The 17,346-nt window shown below is 42.1% G+C and overlaps 1 protein-coding gene across 2 annotated transcripts in view; it reads right to left on the bottom strand.

Annotated features, from left to right (window-relative positions):
- Window positions 1–17,346, bottom strand: part of IFT57 (intraflagellar transport 57) — an 84,334-nt gene that overhangs the window by 35,106 nt on the left and 31,882 nt on the right. For both annotated transcript variants that reach the window (XM_033943420.1, XM_033943419.1), the window contains exons 6-8: window positions 16,415–16,537; window positions 3,242–3,313; window positions 1,378–1,509 (exon numbers count right to left, since the gene is read on the bottom strand). In XM_033943420.1, the coding sequence (XP_033799311.1) occupies window positions 1,378–1,509; window positions 3,242–3,313; window positions 16,415–16,537 (327 nt within the window). The remainder of the gene's footprint in view (window positions 1–1,377; window positions 1,510–3,241; window positions 3,314–16,414; window positions 16,538–17,346) is intronic.

Here is a 17,346-nt window from a genome sequence, read left to right as displayed (position 1 = left end):
CAATGGACAAGAATTTGGACTTAGAGGATAAGATGTACAGTGTCGGCATCTATGAGACAAACGTGTTTTTCTCTGTTACACAGAGCATTCTGGACCCCTGTTCGTTTACAAAAGTTGGATAGCTCTAAGTCAAATAGATGTTGGTATTGTCATCTTGAAGCAGGGACTTTAGATCATTTATTGTTCTATTGTCCATTTATTTTGGCTTTTTGGAAATCAATATGGAGCCAAATAAATCCAGTGGCATTGTCTTTTGATACTGTGTTATTTGGCATGTCAATGAGGGCTAAAAGCCAAATATTATCTAAAAACAACAGGCTTTTACTAATTATGACAGGAGTTGCCATACAACAAATTACGAGCAATTGGAAAGATTGGAAGAGGCTTAACTATAGTTTTGGGTGGAATTCCTTATGTCATATATATATATGTATAAAATGGAAAGAACATTAGCTACTCAGAAAGGGTGTTTTAAGAAATTTCAGGAGACCTGGAAGCCACTAACAAAATATTGTAATGTCTAAATATTATTTTTCCCTTTAAAAATGCACATCTGGGAGGGGGGAGGTCTGGTAAGATAATAAATTTTGATATATAGATATGGGGTTTATGATAAATATTTTACGTGTTGGAAATTGTGATTGATTAGGGGGGAGGGGGGATTAATTCTGTAATGGACATTAATAGAATATTAAGTGTGATATTTGAGTATAAAATGATGTATTTACTGTTACACTTATTGTAAGTTTTAAAAAAGAATAAAGAATTGGGAAAAAAAACCCCAACAAAAACAAATGAATAGAGGCAAAATTAAAAAAATTAAAAAATTATAACTTTTCAGGAAAAATAATCAGTTTCTGAAAACTATTTTTTTCTGGAAAGTATTATATTTCTTTATGCTAGGCCTGATATTCAGTGGCACTTTATCTGAGTAGGAATTGCTCCTATCCAAAAAAAAAGTTCCACTGACCAGGTCCTATCCAGATTTTCAGTGGCATGCACACAAATAATGACATTGAAATCTGATCGGCTCGCCTTGGAATTATCTAGGCAGTCCTGGGGCAGATTAGGATGGATTCTAGGCAATGCTGGAAGTTACTCAGTTAGTGGCAATATTTAGTCCACTAACTAGTTAACTATCCAGGTAAAGTTAGAGCATCAAAAAGTCTGTCCTAACTTTATCTAGGTACCTGGATAAGTGCCAGAGACTGCACTATACCCAAATACTCAATATTGGTATCTGCATATGCAACAACGCTGTCATTTGGGTATAAAGAGTCTACAGTGGCTGGTGTTAGAAAATAAACGCTGAAATCAACAAGTTTTGGATGTGGTCAAATACAAGGAACTTCTCTGTAACGTGACGCAATACATTACCTCGCTCAGTTGGGCATGAGCCGCTCGGTATTCCTGGACTAAGTGTTCCAGCTGATTATTAATGTACTTCTCCCGACTGCCCACTTTCTCTAGGGTTTTGCTGATTTCATTTTGAAGTTTGTCAAGATAGCCCTAGGAAACCATTTTGAACATTAAAGTGTGAAAGGTACATAAGAGTCCAGACCTATTGTTTAGTCTGGTTGCTGGAAAAGGAGGGTTTCTGGGAACAGATGTGTATGTTTGAATTAACTTGTATAAGCTGTCTATTTTCACAAATTTCAAAAAATAGGTTTGCATAAAAAGCGCAAAAGGCTCTAAGTGTACCATGTCAGTAATATAGTGTAAAACTATCATACAGGTAGAAACATAGAAAATGACAGCAGATAAAGACTATAAGGCATTGCATCTAACTCTACTACTGCGCAAATAAAAAGAGGGTTCTAAAAAAGTGTGACTCTTGGGCTCTAGCTTTTACATCAGATTTCAGCAGGCTTAAGTCTGCCACCTAAAGTTAGGTGCAGGAATCAGCATCATGCACTATTCTATAAAGAGTGCACACCCTTTATAGAACAGCACTTCCCGACACCTATTTTTTCAGTGCTTATATCTGAGTGCCATTTGAAGAATCTCTCCTACATGCCCCTTCCACTGGGATTATAGCCCCCTTCCCGATTGCTACTATTACCACATCAAGCTTCTCCTCTCCATTAAAGGTTCTCTACCAGAATGGGGAAAGGGGCGCCATGGACTACCCTATCTTAAAGTGGCATCTGGAAAGTCCCATTCTAAGGCTATTATGACTTGAGGTAGGGGAAAGGAATGGGCCGGCTTCTTAATTGCCCTTCAGGAGCGAATCATTTATCTTTACTTGGTTTCTCCTGAGGATCCTTCTTTAATCAGAACTGAAGAGTCCTGTCTAATAAGCTTCTGAAGCTCATCGTTATGAAAGGCCCTCAGCACTGTAGTCTTCCCCTGGTGGTAGTTCCTCTGTTCCACTATCTTCACAGGGCTCCTTAAAAAGAAGTTTTTTTTCCCAGCAGCCTCTCAACCACCTCAAACCTTCCTCAGGAGCTTCATGGGGCAACGGGAATCCCGCGGAGTCCATAAGGATCCCCTCGGGATGGAAATGGTTAATTCGAGGTTCCCGTGAGTGCATTAATTTCTTCCGGGTCCAGCTGTACTCACTCTCTTCAGGTCATAGCAGCGTTCCTTCCTACAATGCAGCTGGAAGCTAACCCGAAAATCTTTCCTCGGACACATTTTGCATCAGAGGGAAACCTCTCTGACATAAAACGCGTCAGAGGGAAGATTACCGGGTTAGCCGCCAGTCGCGTATAGGAATGGGGACAGGCAGGGACGGATTAGATTACAGCAAAGATGGGTGGGGACAGATTCAATTCCAGCAGAGACAGGTTTGATTTCTGTCTCCACCAACTCTGAGTACTCCACCCCCAGGAAACTGCACAATGCAACAGCATTTTCTCTTGTCTATGCCATTTTCCTTTTAACTCACAGCCCACAGCTGCAAGAGCATTGGAGATAAAAAGCTTTCTTTTTGAACACTGCAATGATTGGTAGGTGAGGCCGAGTAATCAGCCTTCATGTCTCTGAGCAGAGTTCTAAGTAAGAAATAAGCTTACTAAGCATATTGATGTATGTGGTGACTTTATTTTTTGTACTATAAACAGAGGATGGCATAGCATGGACATTTGTGAACCTGAACATACAAAGATTTTAAAAGTAAAAAGTATAATGAGTTGGCTTGCATTTTATCTGATGCTTATTGTTGTCATTAGTTTTTTGCTTTGGCTGATTTTTACCTCTTGTGACTTTTCTGTTATCTAACTCAAGGGGTAACACTTACCTTGGTCTCCTTTAAAGAAGATTCAATTCCTTCTTTATGTTGGTGCATTTGGTCCACATGAATTCTCCAGTCCTTAAAAGAAAGAAAAAGGGGGAAAAAAATGAAGAAGTGAATGTTTCAGTGTAACACATTATATGTATTCTCTTTCTGCTTCTCTCAAAATTTACCCCACTTCTAACCTCCCATCACATCTGAAAATCCTTTTCTTCCTCTCCACCTATCTTCAATGTCTTTCACTCCCTGCTCAATGGATGTAATATATGGTTTTCATAGCTTTTGGCACAGGAGTGCCTCAGGGATCTTGTTTATCCCCTTCAATATTTTTCTGTGCCTTCTGTGATTATTAGTCAGTTAGGTTTGAAGGGTTTTAATGTTAAGAAATTTTTCCCCTGGAGGAGTAGCCTAATGGTTAGTGTAGGGGACGATGCTGCAATTCTTACTAAAAGAGTGGATGTGACTGAGAACAGAATAAATATTTTGGAAGAAAACGCTGAACAATTAAATACAGATATGAGACAGTGTAAATTAGTATGGAAGGAGGTTGAAGAAATTAAAAGAGACCTTGAAGACAGTTGGAACCGCGCAAGAAGAAATAATTTAAGAATCATAGGAATGCCGGAAGGGGTTGAAAAAAAACGAACCTGTAACTTTCCTGGAGCAGTTCTTGGCTAAAGTGCTGCCATTAAAATCCAATGCTCCACTGGAGATCGAGAGGGCACACAGGATACCAGCACAAAGGAAATCCTCTCAAACGGGTCCAAGGACTTTAATTTTTAGACTCCTGAGGCATCAATATGCTATGGAAATTTGTCAATTAGCCAAGGAGAACAGAAATCTCAGATGTCAGGACGCAAAAATACATATTGTGCCTGACTTTGCAAGAGAAACTGCAAAATGCGGATATTTGTTATATACAGGAGACCCACCTCTCAAATATTGAATCTAGAAAGCTGGAAGGTAGTTGGGTCAAACATTGTTTTTTCTCTTCAGCTATAGGGAAAAAGGCAGGTGTTGCTATTCTAGTGAATAAAAAATGTTCTGCTTCATTCAAATTAAAGGCGTCAGATACTCAAGGCAGGTGGGTACATGTGGAAATGAGCATGGGAAATGCTATCATGACGCTGTTTAATGTATACGCCCCTAATTCGAACCAAAATGAATTTTTTAAGACTCTTCAACAACTGATTTTGCCACTGGCTACTTTGAATTTAGTAGTAGCTGGGGATTTCAATGCTGTTATGGATCCTCTATTGGATAAAAACCCAAGAAGAATTATGAAATCTTTGGGATTAGATAATTTTGTACAATCTTGTGATTTGAAAGATATTTGGCGACTACTTCATTTTGATGGACGGGAATTTTCTTTTTGTTCTCATGTTCATAACTCTTTTTCAAGAATAGATTATATTTTTATTTCAAATCAATTGATACATCAAGTGACGCAAGCCGCCATTGATCCAATCATTTTATCTGATCATGGTGGGGTATGGATTGAAATTAAGGTTGAAGATCAAAATATTAATAGACCAATTTGGAGGTTTGATAATACATTGCTTGCTGATCCAATATTTTGTGAGAATCTTCTAATAAAAATGAAGGATTATTTTCAATTGAATGATAAAGATGAAATCTCTATGGAAATATTATGGGATGCTTTTAAGGCATCAATGAGAGGACAAATTATTTCATATTCTGCTTATCTTAAAAAACAGGTTAAAAAGCAATTTTTAAACTTAGAGAAAGAGATTAAATTTTTAGAATCAAAACTTATAGAAAAATGGGAATATTCTATTCAACAGGATTTGCTAAAGGTTAAGGGCAAATATAATGAGATTTCATCTAAATTGATTAGGAAAGATTTATTTTCTCAGCAAGCATTGTATTATGGAAACTCAAATAAGGCGGGAAGAACACTGGCAAATTATCTTAAAGCGAAAAAAAGAAAATCAAAATGAATTGCCATCAAGGATGAAAATGGTGAAACTTTTACACAAATTGAGCCTATTTTAAAACAATTTTTAAAGTTCTATAAATCTCTTTATTCTTCCGAGACTTATTTAGATAAAGAAAAAGATGGTTTAGAATTTTTGAAAATGTTAGAGGGTCCTAAAGTTCCTGAACATGTAAAACGAAGCTTGGAGGAGCCAATATCACTAAAAGAATTAGGAAGAGCTTTGAAGTCCCTTAGAGTTGGATCCGCTCCAGGTGGTGATGGTTATACGGTAGAGTTTTATAAATCATTTCAAAATTTCCTATTGCCTTATTTATTAAATCTTTATCAGTTTCAACTTATGGCAGAATCTTTAACTATTGTTTTGCCAAAGCCAAATAAAGATCCCACTTTGGTTTGAAACTATAGGCCAATATCTTTAATAAATGTAGATGGTAAACTACTAGCTAAGATATTAGCATTAAGATTGGCTAAAGCTCTCCCTTATATTATAGGTATGCATCAAACAGGATTCGTTGCTCAAAGACATTTGTCTCATAATACAAGATTGGCATTTCATATGTTATATTTGACAAAGAATATGAGAGATCCGACTTTTTCTGTTTCTTTGGATGCAGAGAAGGCCTTTGATAGAGTGGAATGGACCTTTATGTATCAGGCATTGGAATGGTTTGGTATAGGTTCGGGATTCATACAAATAATACAAATGTTGTATAGCTCCCCAACTGCTAGGTTATATATTAATAATACTTTTTCGGAACGTTTTAATTTGCAGAGGGGGGTTAGACAAGGTTGTCCCTTGTCTCCTTTGCTGTTTGATATTGTTTTGTAACCCTTATTATTGGCTATTCAACAGGTGAAGGAAATACAAGGTATACCATATTCAGATAGAGAATATAAAGTATCAGCGTATGCAGATGATATCTTGCTGTATTTGAGGAATCCAGAATCTACCATTCCATGTTTGCTTGAGTTGATTGAGAGATTTGGAAAATTCTCAGGATATAAGATAAATTGGAATAAATCAGAAATTCTTCCATTGAATATACATTGTACAAGAGGTTTATTTGATGCATTTTCTTTTGTTTGGAAGGAAGATAGTATAAAATATTTAGGAATTTGGATTACAAAAACACTGGATGAAACAATGAAAATTAATGAAAAATGTCTATTACAAAAGGTGACAGAATTGAGTGAGCAATGGAATCCTTTGCATTTATCTTGGTGGAGAAGAGTACAAACTGTAAAAATGATGATTTTGCCTGTAGTTTGTTACCAAATGGGGATGTTACCAGTTTTCTTTTCAGGAATCTTTTTATAAAAAATTAAATAGGATTTTGACAAAATTTATTTGGCTTGATAAAAATCCTAGAATCGCTTTAGTGTCATTGCAAAGGCCAATTATGGAGGGTGGGGTAAATTTTCCCAACTTTTATAGGTATCATCAAGCCTATATTTTGCGTCAAGGTATGTATTGGATCCTCCCAGAGCCCACTGACAATATACCAGATTGGTTCTGGTTAGAGTGGAGACTTATGTTTCCTTTATGTCTCAGTCATGTTATTAGTATCAAAATGCCAAGGTTATATAAAGTAAACTATAAACTCCTATACGTTTGCCAAAAGGTGCTTAGAAAGATACAAAAAAGAAGGCAAAAGATGTCAGTAAGGACTCTATGAGTGTGTCTATCAGCTAATCACTACTAACAGACCAAACCACACAAATACCAAATGTCAGTTGAGGAGTAGGGACGCTCTCAGTGTGAGGTTATTAGCGACGGGAGAACAAACTCCAGCACTTCCACTACAAAGACGGAGGTGAATCACCCCGCCTGCACACCATCATCGGGCGTCCCTAGTGTGCAAAATCAACTGTGCAGAATTAATAACAATAAATAAGTCACAAACAGTGAACTAGTGAGAGAGTGAATCACACTGAAAACCCACTCATAGAGTCCTCCCCAGCCTAATCCCCAAGATACAAAATGAAACCACAGCCAACTTAGCTTTTAAAGCGAGCCAAATGAAGTCAATGAGAATTGCAGGAGACCAGAATAGTCATTGGATCAACCGGTTTCGGGTGAAACCCTTCATCAGGATCTTAAGGCTGGAGCAGAACCGGCTGGGAGGGAAGCAGGAGAGCCCGCAGAGGCAACTGACCGGGCTTAAAAGCAGATCCAAAATGACATCAGACACTTTCAACCAATCAGAAACAAAAAAGAAGAAAAAACAAGGAGGAGTCACCAAAAGATCAAACAATAGTATTCCACTCCACACATTCATTGAGGCCCCCCGGAATGACCGTGCCAAGCTTAAAAATCCAATGTTGTTCTCTCAATTGAAGTTGTGTCATTCTGTCTCCTCTGTAGGTATCAGGAATCTGTTCCAGCACCATCCATGTTAAGTGTTGGAACTCATGGCCCAATTGTAAACAATGGGAGACCATAGGAGCCGACTCGACAGCCTGGTGAAGTCTACTCTTGTGTTCCGTCAACCTGGTTTTGATCATTCTGCATGTGCGACCTACGTAGGATAATCCACAGGGGCAATTGATGACATACACAACCCACCGTGATTCACAAGTGGTGTGACTCCTTAACTGAAATTCCCTGTGGGTATGAGGATCATGCCAACAAGACGCAGTGATAGTATTTGCACACATGGAACAACGCCCACAAGGTAGATGAGAGCCAGGACTGCTCTTAGTGACACGAGTAGACAACAAATTTTTTAGATTCCTGGGGCGCGAGAATGCAGTGAGGGGGGGTTCCTGAAAGATAGAGTGGAAACTCAAAACCTGCCAATGTTGTCTGATGAGGGTAGCCATTTGTTGAGCCCGAGGGGAATATGTGACCACACATACTTGACGTTCTGGATCAGAACGCTGAACATGATGAAGCAATAGTTCAGGATTAGCATGCCGGGCACGTAAATAAGCCCGTCTGATAGTCCACTCCGGGTATCCTCTTTCCAAAAAACGTTGAGATAAATCTCTGGCCTGGATTTTGAATTCAGCCAGAGAAGAACAAATCCGGCGAATTCTCAAAAATTGACCGACCGGAATAGCCTGTTTAAGTCTGAAAGGATGACAACTAGTAAAATGTAAATAGGTATTCCGGTCGGTCACTTTTCTAAACACAGATGTTATCAACTTTCCCGCACTCTTAGTCACCACCGCATCCAAATAAGTCACTGAAATAGCACTTGTAGTGGCAGTGAACTTCAAATGAGTATCCACTGAATTAAGCCAATCCAAAAACACATGAAAACGAGCCAAGGAATCCGTCCATATTAAAAACAAATCATCGATGAAGCGAAACCACACCGAGATGGCAGACATCCAAGTGGACTGGTAAAGGAAACACTCCTCAAAATTAGACACATACAGATTAGCAACACTAGGAGCCATGGCGGTACCCATCGCTACCCCGTGCGTCTGTAAATAAAATTCTCCTTGAGCTTCAAAAAAATTCCGTTGCAGAACAAAAGAGGATAAAGTCTGCAAAAAAGAAGCAGGGATTCTGTTATCAATAGGCAAAGCAGACAAATTCTTTTCCACTATCTTTAACGCTTCTGCCTGAGGGATGTTGCTGTAAAGTGCTTCAAGATCCATGACTATCAAATAATCAGTGGACTGGACTTCAAGTGCTCTGATACTTTTTAAGAAATGGGTGGTATCCCAAATGAACGATTTGGCTTTGACCACCTGAGGTTTGAGAAAGTGGTCTACCATCTTGGACAACGGCTCCAGGACAGTCCCAACCCGCTAACAAGGGAGGGGCCATTGTTGTCCAATCTACTACTCAGTACCTAGCTCAAGTACAGGCCCATATTACCAACACGGCATGGTACAGAAGGCTTGAGTCTGACCCCTCCCTCGTCCTACAAGCTGATATTGCTAAGGTGGTCCAAACTGCTCTTGAAAAAAACATGATTACCAAAACTGAGGCTAAGTTTCTCACCCAGACCCCTACTCGCACTCCTCAATTTTATACTGTCCCCAAGATACACAAGTCTTTGCACAACCCTCCGGGCAGACCTCGAAAGCAACTTTGCTTGAAGATCTCGATCTTTCGAGTGCTGTAGCGCGCATGCGCGCGTGCCTTCCCGCCCGAAATAGGGGGCGCATCTCCTGTGAGGATCCTCAGTTCAGGTACCTAGCTAAGAAGCCAACCCGGGGAGGTGGGAGGGTTGTGGGAATATCTGCCTGCTGTCCCTGGACAACAACTGTTACGGTAAGTAACTGTGCTTTATCCCAGGACAAGCAGGCAGCATATTCCCACACATGGGTGACCTCCAAGCTAAGTAGAAAGGGATGGAGGGAAGTTGGCAAATTATGAAAAAAGATTCTGCAAAACAGATTGGCCAAATTGGCCATCTCTCCTGGATAAAGAATCCAGACAATAATGAGAAGTGAAAGTATGAACCGAGGACCAAGTGGCAGCCTTACAGATTTCCTCAATAGGTGTTGATCGAAGAAAAGCTACAGATGCTGCCATAGCTCTGACTTTGTGGCCCGTCACTCGACCTTGCAGAGGAAGACCAGCCTGATCATAGCAGAAAGAAATGCAAGCAGCCATCCAGTTGGAGATGGTGCGTTTCGAGATAGGACAACCCAACCTGTTCGGGTCAAATGAGATGAAAAGCTGAGAAGATGTTCTATGAAGTTGAGTGTGTTGGAGGTAGAACGCTAAAGCACGTTTACAGTCCAAAGTATGGAGAGCCGCTTCTCCAGGATGAGAGTGAGGCTTTGGAAAAAACACAGGTAGAATAATAGACTGGTTGATGTGAAATTCTGACACAACTTTAGGTAAGAATTTAGGATGAGTACAGAGGACCACCTTGTCATGGTGAAAAACTGTGAAGGGTGGATCTGCAACCAAAGCTTGCAACTCACTGACTCTTCGAGCAGATGTGAGGGCAATAAGAAACACAACCTTCCAAGTGAGATACTTGAGGTGGGCTTTGTCAAGTGGTTCAAAAGGAGGTTTCATCAGTTGAGCTAGAACATTGAGATCCCAGACCACTGGAGGTGGTTTAAGGGGTGGATGAAGATTAAGAAGTCCTTTCATGAAGCGAGAAACCATAGGATGTGCAGAAAGAGGTTTCCCATCTAGAGGTTGATGAAAAGCAGTTATAGCGCTAAGATGGACTCGAATAGATGTAGTTTGAAGTCCCGACTGTGACAAATGAAGTAAGTAGTCTAGAACCGATGTCAAGGAGGAAGATCTGGGTGATAATTGATGTGTAGAACACCAAGCAGAAAATCTAGTCCACTTCTGGCCATAACATTGTCTAGTTGATGGCTTTCTGGAAGCAAGTAAAATATCTTGAACAGATGGAGAAAATTGAGAAAAGTCTGTTACACAGAAAGGTACCAAGCTGTTAAGTGTAGAGACTGCAGATTGGGATGAAGCAAGGAACCGTGACTCTGCGTGAGTAGAGAGGGAAATACCGGTAGAAGAAGAGGCTCCCTGGTGCTGAGTTGAAGTAGAAGGGAGAACCATGGTTGTCTGGGCCACCGAGGAGCTATCAGAATCATGGTGGTATGTTCTGACTTCAGTTTGAATAGAGTCTTGAGAATCAGAGGAAACGGAGGAAAAGCATAAAGGAACAGATTCCTCCAGTCTAGTAGAAATGCATCCGCTTCGAGACGTTGAGGAGTATAGATGCGGGAGCAAAATTGAGGCAGTTTGAAGTTGAGAGGTGATGCAAACAGATCTATCTGCGGAGTTCCTCAACGAGCAAAGATTTGGTGAAGAGTTGGAGAATTGAGTGTCCATTCGTGAGGCTGTAGAAGACGACTCAATTTGTCCGCCAAATAGTTGTGTTGACCCTGAATATAAACAGCTCTGAGGTAGATGTTGTGAAGAATTGCCCAATTCCACAATTTCAGAGCTTCTTGACAGAGGGAGTGAGATCCCGTCCCTCCCTGTTTGTTGACATAATACATGGCTACTTGGTTGTCTGTACGTACCAGAATCACCATGTCGTGAAGGAGATTTTGAAAGGCTTTGAGAGCATAGAAGATCGCTCTGAGTTCCAACAGATTTATATGATATCGACGGTCTGCTGGAGTCCATAGACCCTGAGTACGAAGTCCGTCCACATGTGCTTCCCATGCATACGTTGACGAGTCGGTGGTGAGGACTTTCTGATGAGGTAGAGGGTGGAACAGCAAGCCTCTTGAAAGATTCAAAGAGAGCATCCACCAACGGAGAGACTTCCGCAATGAAGGAGTTATGGAAATCAGTCGAGATGGTGGATCCACAGTTTGCTGCCATTGGGATGCAAGTGTCCATTGAGGAATACGAAGGTGAAGTCTGGCAAAAGGAATCACATGAACTGTAGAAGCCATGTGACCTAGTAGAACCATCATCTTTCGTGCTGGAACAGATGAAAGGTGGAAGACTTGTTGAGCAATCTGAAGAAGGGCGTCCTGACGCGACTTTGGAAGGTAGGCTCTCATATTGGTAGTGTCCAGAGTCGCTCCTATGAACTGGAGAGACTGAGAAGGAGTCAACTGAGATTTGGGAAAGTTGATGTGAAATCCCAAACTTTGTAGAAAAAGAATAGTCTGTTGGGTCGCTGCAATAACCCCTGAAAAAGAGGGAGCTTTTATGAGCCAGTCGTCGAGGTATGGAAATACTTGGAGACCCTGGTTGCGAAGAGCTGCCGCCACCACCACCAGACATTTTGTGAACACTTTGGGAGAAGAAGCCAACCCGAAGGGGAGAACTCGGTATTGCAGATGAAGGCTTCCTACCTGAAATCTGAGGTACTTGCGAAATGCTGAATGAATAGGGATATGAGTATACGCCTCTTTGAGATCGAGGGAGCACATCCAATCCCCTTGATCCATTAAGGAATATAAAGTTTGCAGAGTGAGCATTCGAAATTTCTCTTTGACTAGACATTTGTTGAGAGCTCTGAGATCTAGGATCGGTCTGAAATCCCCCGTCTTTTTGGGAACTAGAAAATAACGGGAGTAGAATCCCAAGTTCCTTTGTGGAAGAGGAACTTCCTCCACAGCTCGCAGGCGAAGAAGGGCCCAAGCTTCTTGAAGAAGAAGGGGAAGGTGCGACAGATCGGAAGGACACTCTCTTGGATGGCGATCTAGAGGTACCTGAAGGAATCGAAGAGAGTATCCCTCTCGTAGGATGGTAAGCACCCAGAGATCTGATGTAATGAGCTCCCACTGGTGATAAAACTGGGAAATGCGACCCCCTATGGGGAGGGGAGAATTTGGAAACAGAGAAATTTGAATGCTCAGGCTGAGACTGTCAAAAAGACTGAGCTGGTTTGGTGGCAGCAGGAGTCTGAGACTTTTGCTGGCGCTGTTGTTACGGAGGACGACGAGGAGGAGGCCTGGAAAAAGCAGGAGTCGTTTTCTGAGGATAACGACGTGGAGTCTGTTTAAAACCTCTGGTTGGAGCAGATTTCGGTTTTGGTCTGATGAGAGAAGCAAAAGAGCGTTCATGTTCTGAAAGACGCTTAGTAGCTGCTTCAATAGAATCATCAAACAATTCATTCCCCAGACAAGGTAGATTCGCCAATCGATCTTGAAGATTGGGATCCATGTCAACAATGCGTAACCATGCTAAACGACACATAGCTACAGCAAAAGCAGAGACACGAGAAGATAGTTCGAAGGCGTCATAGGAAGCTTGAAGCATGAAGAGTCTCAATTGAGAAAGAGTCTTAAGAATAAGTTTGAATTCAGACAGACGAGTTGTGGAGATATCCGGGTAAAAAGATGGTAAAATCTTCAGAAAGTGGTTGAAGTAAGATGTAAATATGTAGCTACAATTAAGAACTCTATTTGCCATCATAGAGTTCTGGTACAATCGGCGACCAAACTTATCCATGGTACGACCTTCTCTGCCTGGAGGAACTGAAGCGTAAATTTTTGAGGGATGCGCTTTCTTCAGAGATGATTCCACTACCAGGGATTGATGGGAAAGTTGAGATTTTTCATAACCTTTACATGGAACTGTTCGATAACGAGATTCCAATTTAGATGGAATGGCAGTGATAGAATAAGGAGTCTCCATGTTACGAACAAAGATTTGTTTGAGAACAGGAGTCATTGGTAACCGTAGTGACTCTTTAGGTGGATGAGGAAGCTCCATATCTGCTAAATATTCAGGAGTGTATTTTGAATCTGAATGAAGATCTAGTTTGAGAGCTTGTCCCATATCGAAAATAAATTTGGCAAATGAAATGGATTTTGAATCAGATGCTTCCTCAGGTGACACACTGCGAGATTTAGGAAGTGCTGAGTAAGAAGGAGAAGCTTCTCTAGAGTATGGTGAGAGTGGTTCTGATTCAAGACGTAGAGTCACAGAAGATGTTGTACTGTGAGGTGGAGTAAGAGAATGTTTCCTCTTAAGACTCCTGGATGGAGAAGTACCAGGTGTACGTGGTACTGAGTGGGTCGAAGTCTGAGGAGAAGCGTCTCGATGAGTGGTTTTCGACAATGGAGTCCTCGGTCGAGAAGGGCTTCGATTCGATGCTCTGTAGTGTCGAGAGCCCTGCTTCAATTTCGAAGAACGAGGCAATGAAGTCTCGGTGTCAAAAGCAGAAGACTCCCCTCGATGCTTGGAAGCAAGATGTTTCGAATGCTTCGAGCAATGCTTCGGAGGAGGTGATTCCGGAGAAGAATCCGAAGAAGGTGTCCTCTTCGGAGTCCGGGATCGGCCTTGAGACACTGGAAGCTGTGGTTGGGTGACAGGCTGATCCACCCGAGGCAAGGTCGAGGACGGAACCAATTGAGCCACCAATGAGGAAATCTGAGTGGTCAAGATAGACTTTAACATGTCCTCCAGCATCGGCACCGAGACAGAAGATTCTGGTCTCGTAGGTGCAGCAATACGCTCCGAAGAGGGCGACCTCGAAGGTGAGTATTCCCTTATCTTGGAGGTACGCTTAGAAGATGGGCGTGAAGAGGACTCGGGTGGCTTCTTAGGTACGGCACCTGAAATAGAACCAGGAGACTTACCCCCTATGGAAGATTTCACCAAGGTCACTGTCTTCGAGGGAACCGAAGGAGGCATGGTCGAGGCTTTCGAGACCGAGGCTCCGGCCGGAACCAGGGTCGAAGCCTTCGAGACCTTGGGCGTCGATGTGGATGGAGTCGAAGCCTTCGAGACCGGGACAGCCGTCGCGGTCGAGGCAGGATCCGAAGATTGCTCCATGTCGCCAAAAAGTTGAAAAAATTGGGCACACCGTCGTCGAAAGGCCCGTGGAGTGAGAGTGAAACAACGGTGACAGTCTTCTGGAGAATGAGTAGGACCCAGGCACTGAAGACAGCGGCAGTGGGGATCGGTGACCGAAATCACCCGATTGCACTGACGACAACGTTTAAACCCGGTAAGGGGCCGGGACATAGAAAAAATAAAGTCCGTGTCGAACGGAAGGAGCAATTGGGCCTAGGCCCAAGGCTCACCGGCCGGACAAGAAAGAAAAGAAACAAAAAATTTGTTTTTATATTTATTTATTTATTTTTTTTTTAAAAAGAAAAGAAAGGAAAAGGAGAAATTGAAGAGCACAGCGACCGAACTAATCCGAAAAAAAAAAACCAGCCGCGGTGAAAAGAAGGCAATTTGCTGCAGAGATGAAGAAAAACGTGTCCTCTTGTCTCCGCGGAATTAAACGAACTGAGGATCCTCACAGGAGATGCGCCCCCTATTTCGGGCGGGAAGGCACGTGCGCATGCGCGCTACAGCACTCGAAAGATCGAGATCTTCAAGCAAAGTTGCTTTCGAGGCTGTCCGCTGCGGGGCTCCGTCGGTGACGTCACCCATGTGTGGGAATATGCTGCCTGCTTGTCCTGGGATAATCTATTGTCCCTGTATCATGGCATTTTAGAAATCAATCTGGTCTCAGATTAATTATTTATTAGAAAACCATTATCAGGGAAAAATACTCGAGTACCTGATTGTAAAACCGCTTAGACAACCTTGATAGGCGGTTTATAAAAAAACCTAATAAACTTGAATAATAATAATAATATGATACAATAATGTTTGGTATGTCAATGAGAACAAAAAGTCAAATTTTATCAAGCAATAATAAACTTTTATTGATTATGACAGGAGTCGCCATACAACATATTACCAGTAATTGGAAAAATTACAGTAGACTAAACTATACCTTCTGGTGGAATTCATTATGCCACATTTACAAATGGAAAGAGTAATTGCCATACAAAGAGGGAATTATAATAATTTTGAAAAGATTTGGGGGCCATTGACAAACTATTGTAATGATTAGACACCATTATCCATTGAAAGTACATTTATATATAGGGGGGAGGGGGAGAGTATAAAGTTATATTAAGGTTCGATCAATTGATAATATTTATATGATATTTTTGATTAAAATATTTGTGGGAAGGGTGGGAGGAGAGGGTATGAATGTTTTTAAGATGATGTTAAAAGAAATACAAGTGATGTTTACAAGGTTTAAATGATGTAATATTGTGTTCTTGATGTAAGATGGAAAAATGAATAAAGAATTTGAAAAATAAATAAATAAATAAATACATCTTTCCTTTTGGCTAAGTCTTAATAATAATATTGTCATTTATAGCTAAAGAGACATATGATCACGAAACTGTTTTATTTTACTTTTGTGATTATGATAAACATACTGAGGGCCTCAAAATAGTACCTGGCAGGCCGCGAATTTGAGACCATTGCCTGCTTTAGACAAACTAAGAGTATACACTAACAGGGTAATTCTATAATATGGGCATCTACATTTAGGTGCCAAATAACTGCATTCAGCTTTAGAATACCAGTAGTGTATATGCATGCTTGATAATATGCTGCCTAACAGATATTCTATAAAAACGCGCATACTTCCAACAACACAAAGATTGTAGGTAGGTGTACAAATGAGCAACATCAGGGTGAAGCATAGGTAAGGCCCAACATTACACACAATTTAGAGTATATTATAATTCATTTGTGTAATCAGCCTACAGGCTCATATATTTACATCAGTTCTTTGGTTGTTGGTCAACTGCTTGTGCCGAATACATGAGTGCATATATATCCAGTTGCTCTAGTGTTCTGGAAAGATCAGGCATCTACCTTCCTGTAGTAAATGTGCACCTCTATATAGGTACACAGTTATAGAAGTGCACTCTAAACGAACAACTACAAAAATCAAACAATGCTCAATCAGCAAAATAAGGGCTTCAGGTATATTGCTTACCTTGTTGTCTGTCCTAATTGTAACTTTCAATTGAGGAAGAACACGCTCCACTTCCAGGTTCCACTCTGCTGCGTCTGTTGTTGATTCTAAAATTTCTTCTGGCTTTGAAGATTCACTTAAATCCTAAATGAAAACCAAAGGTTTTATTCACAGACAGAAACAAAGGAAAATGCTTCTAAACTGTAACTTCTTTTTTTTTTTTTAATACCGTATTTTCACGCATATAACACGCGCGTTATACGCATTTTTACCTACCGCACATACCCCTCGCGCGTTATATGCGTGAGCGCGGTATACAAAAGTTTTAAAACATAGTTCCCACCCCGCCCGACGCCCGATTCACCCCCCCCAGCAGGACCGCTCGCACCCCCACCCCGAACGACCGCTCGCACGCGCTCCCACCTGCACCCACGATCGGAGCAAGAGGGAGCCCAAGCCCTCTTGCCCGGCCGACTCCCCGACGTCCGATACATCCCCCCCCCCCCGGCAGGACCACTCGCACCCCCACCCCGAACGACCGCTCGCACGCGCTCCCACCCGCACCCGCATCCACGATCGGAGCAAGAGGGAGCCCAAGCCCTCTTGCCCGGCCGACTCCCCGACGTCCAATACATCCCCCCCCCCCCCCGGCAGGACCACTCGCACCCCCACCCCGAAGGACCGCCGACTTCCCGACAATATCGGGCCAGAAGGGAGCCCAAACCCTCCTGGCCACGGCGACCCCCTAACCCCACCCCGCACTACATTACGGGCAGGAGGGATCCCAGGCCCTCCTGCCCTCGACGCAAACCCCCCTCCCCCCCAACGACCGCCCCCCCCAAGAACCTCCGACCGCCCCCCAGCCGACCCGCGATCCCCCTGGCGACCCCCACGACCCCCCCACCCCCCTTCCCCGTACCTTTGGTAGTTGGCCGGACAGACGGGAGCCAAAC

The sequence above is a fragment of the Geotrypetes seraphini genome, chromosome 4 (assembly GCF_902459505.1).
Source record: "Geotrypetes seraphini chromosome 4, aGeoSer1.1, whole genome shotgun sequence".
NCBI lineage: Eukaryota > Metazoa > Chordata > Amphibia > Gymnophiona > Dermophiidae > Geotrypetes > Geotrypetes seraphini.
Note: the sequence above shows the minus strand (reverse complement) of the source record. Positions and strands in the feature narration are given on the sequence as shown.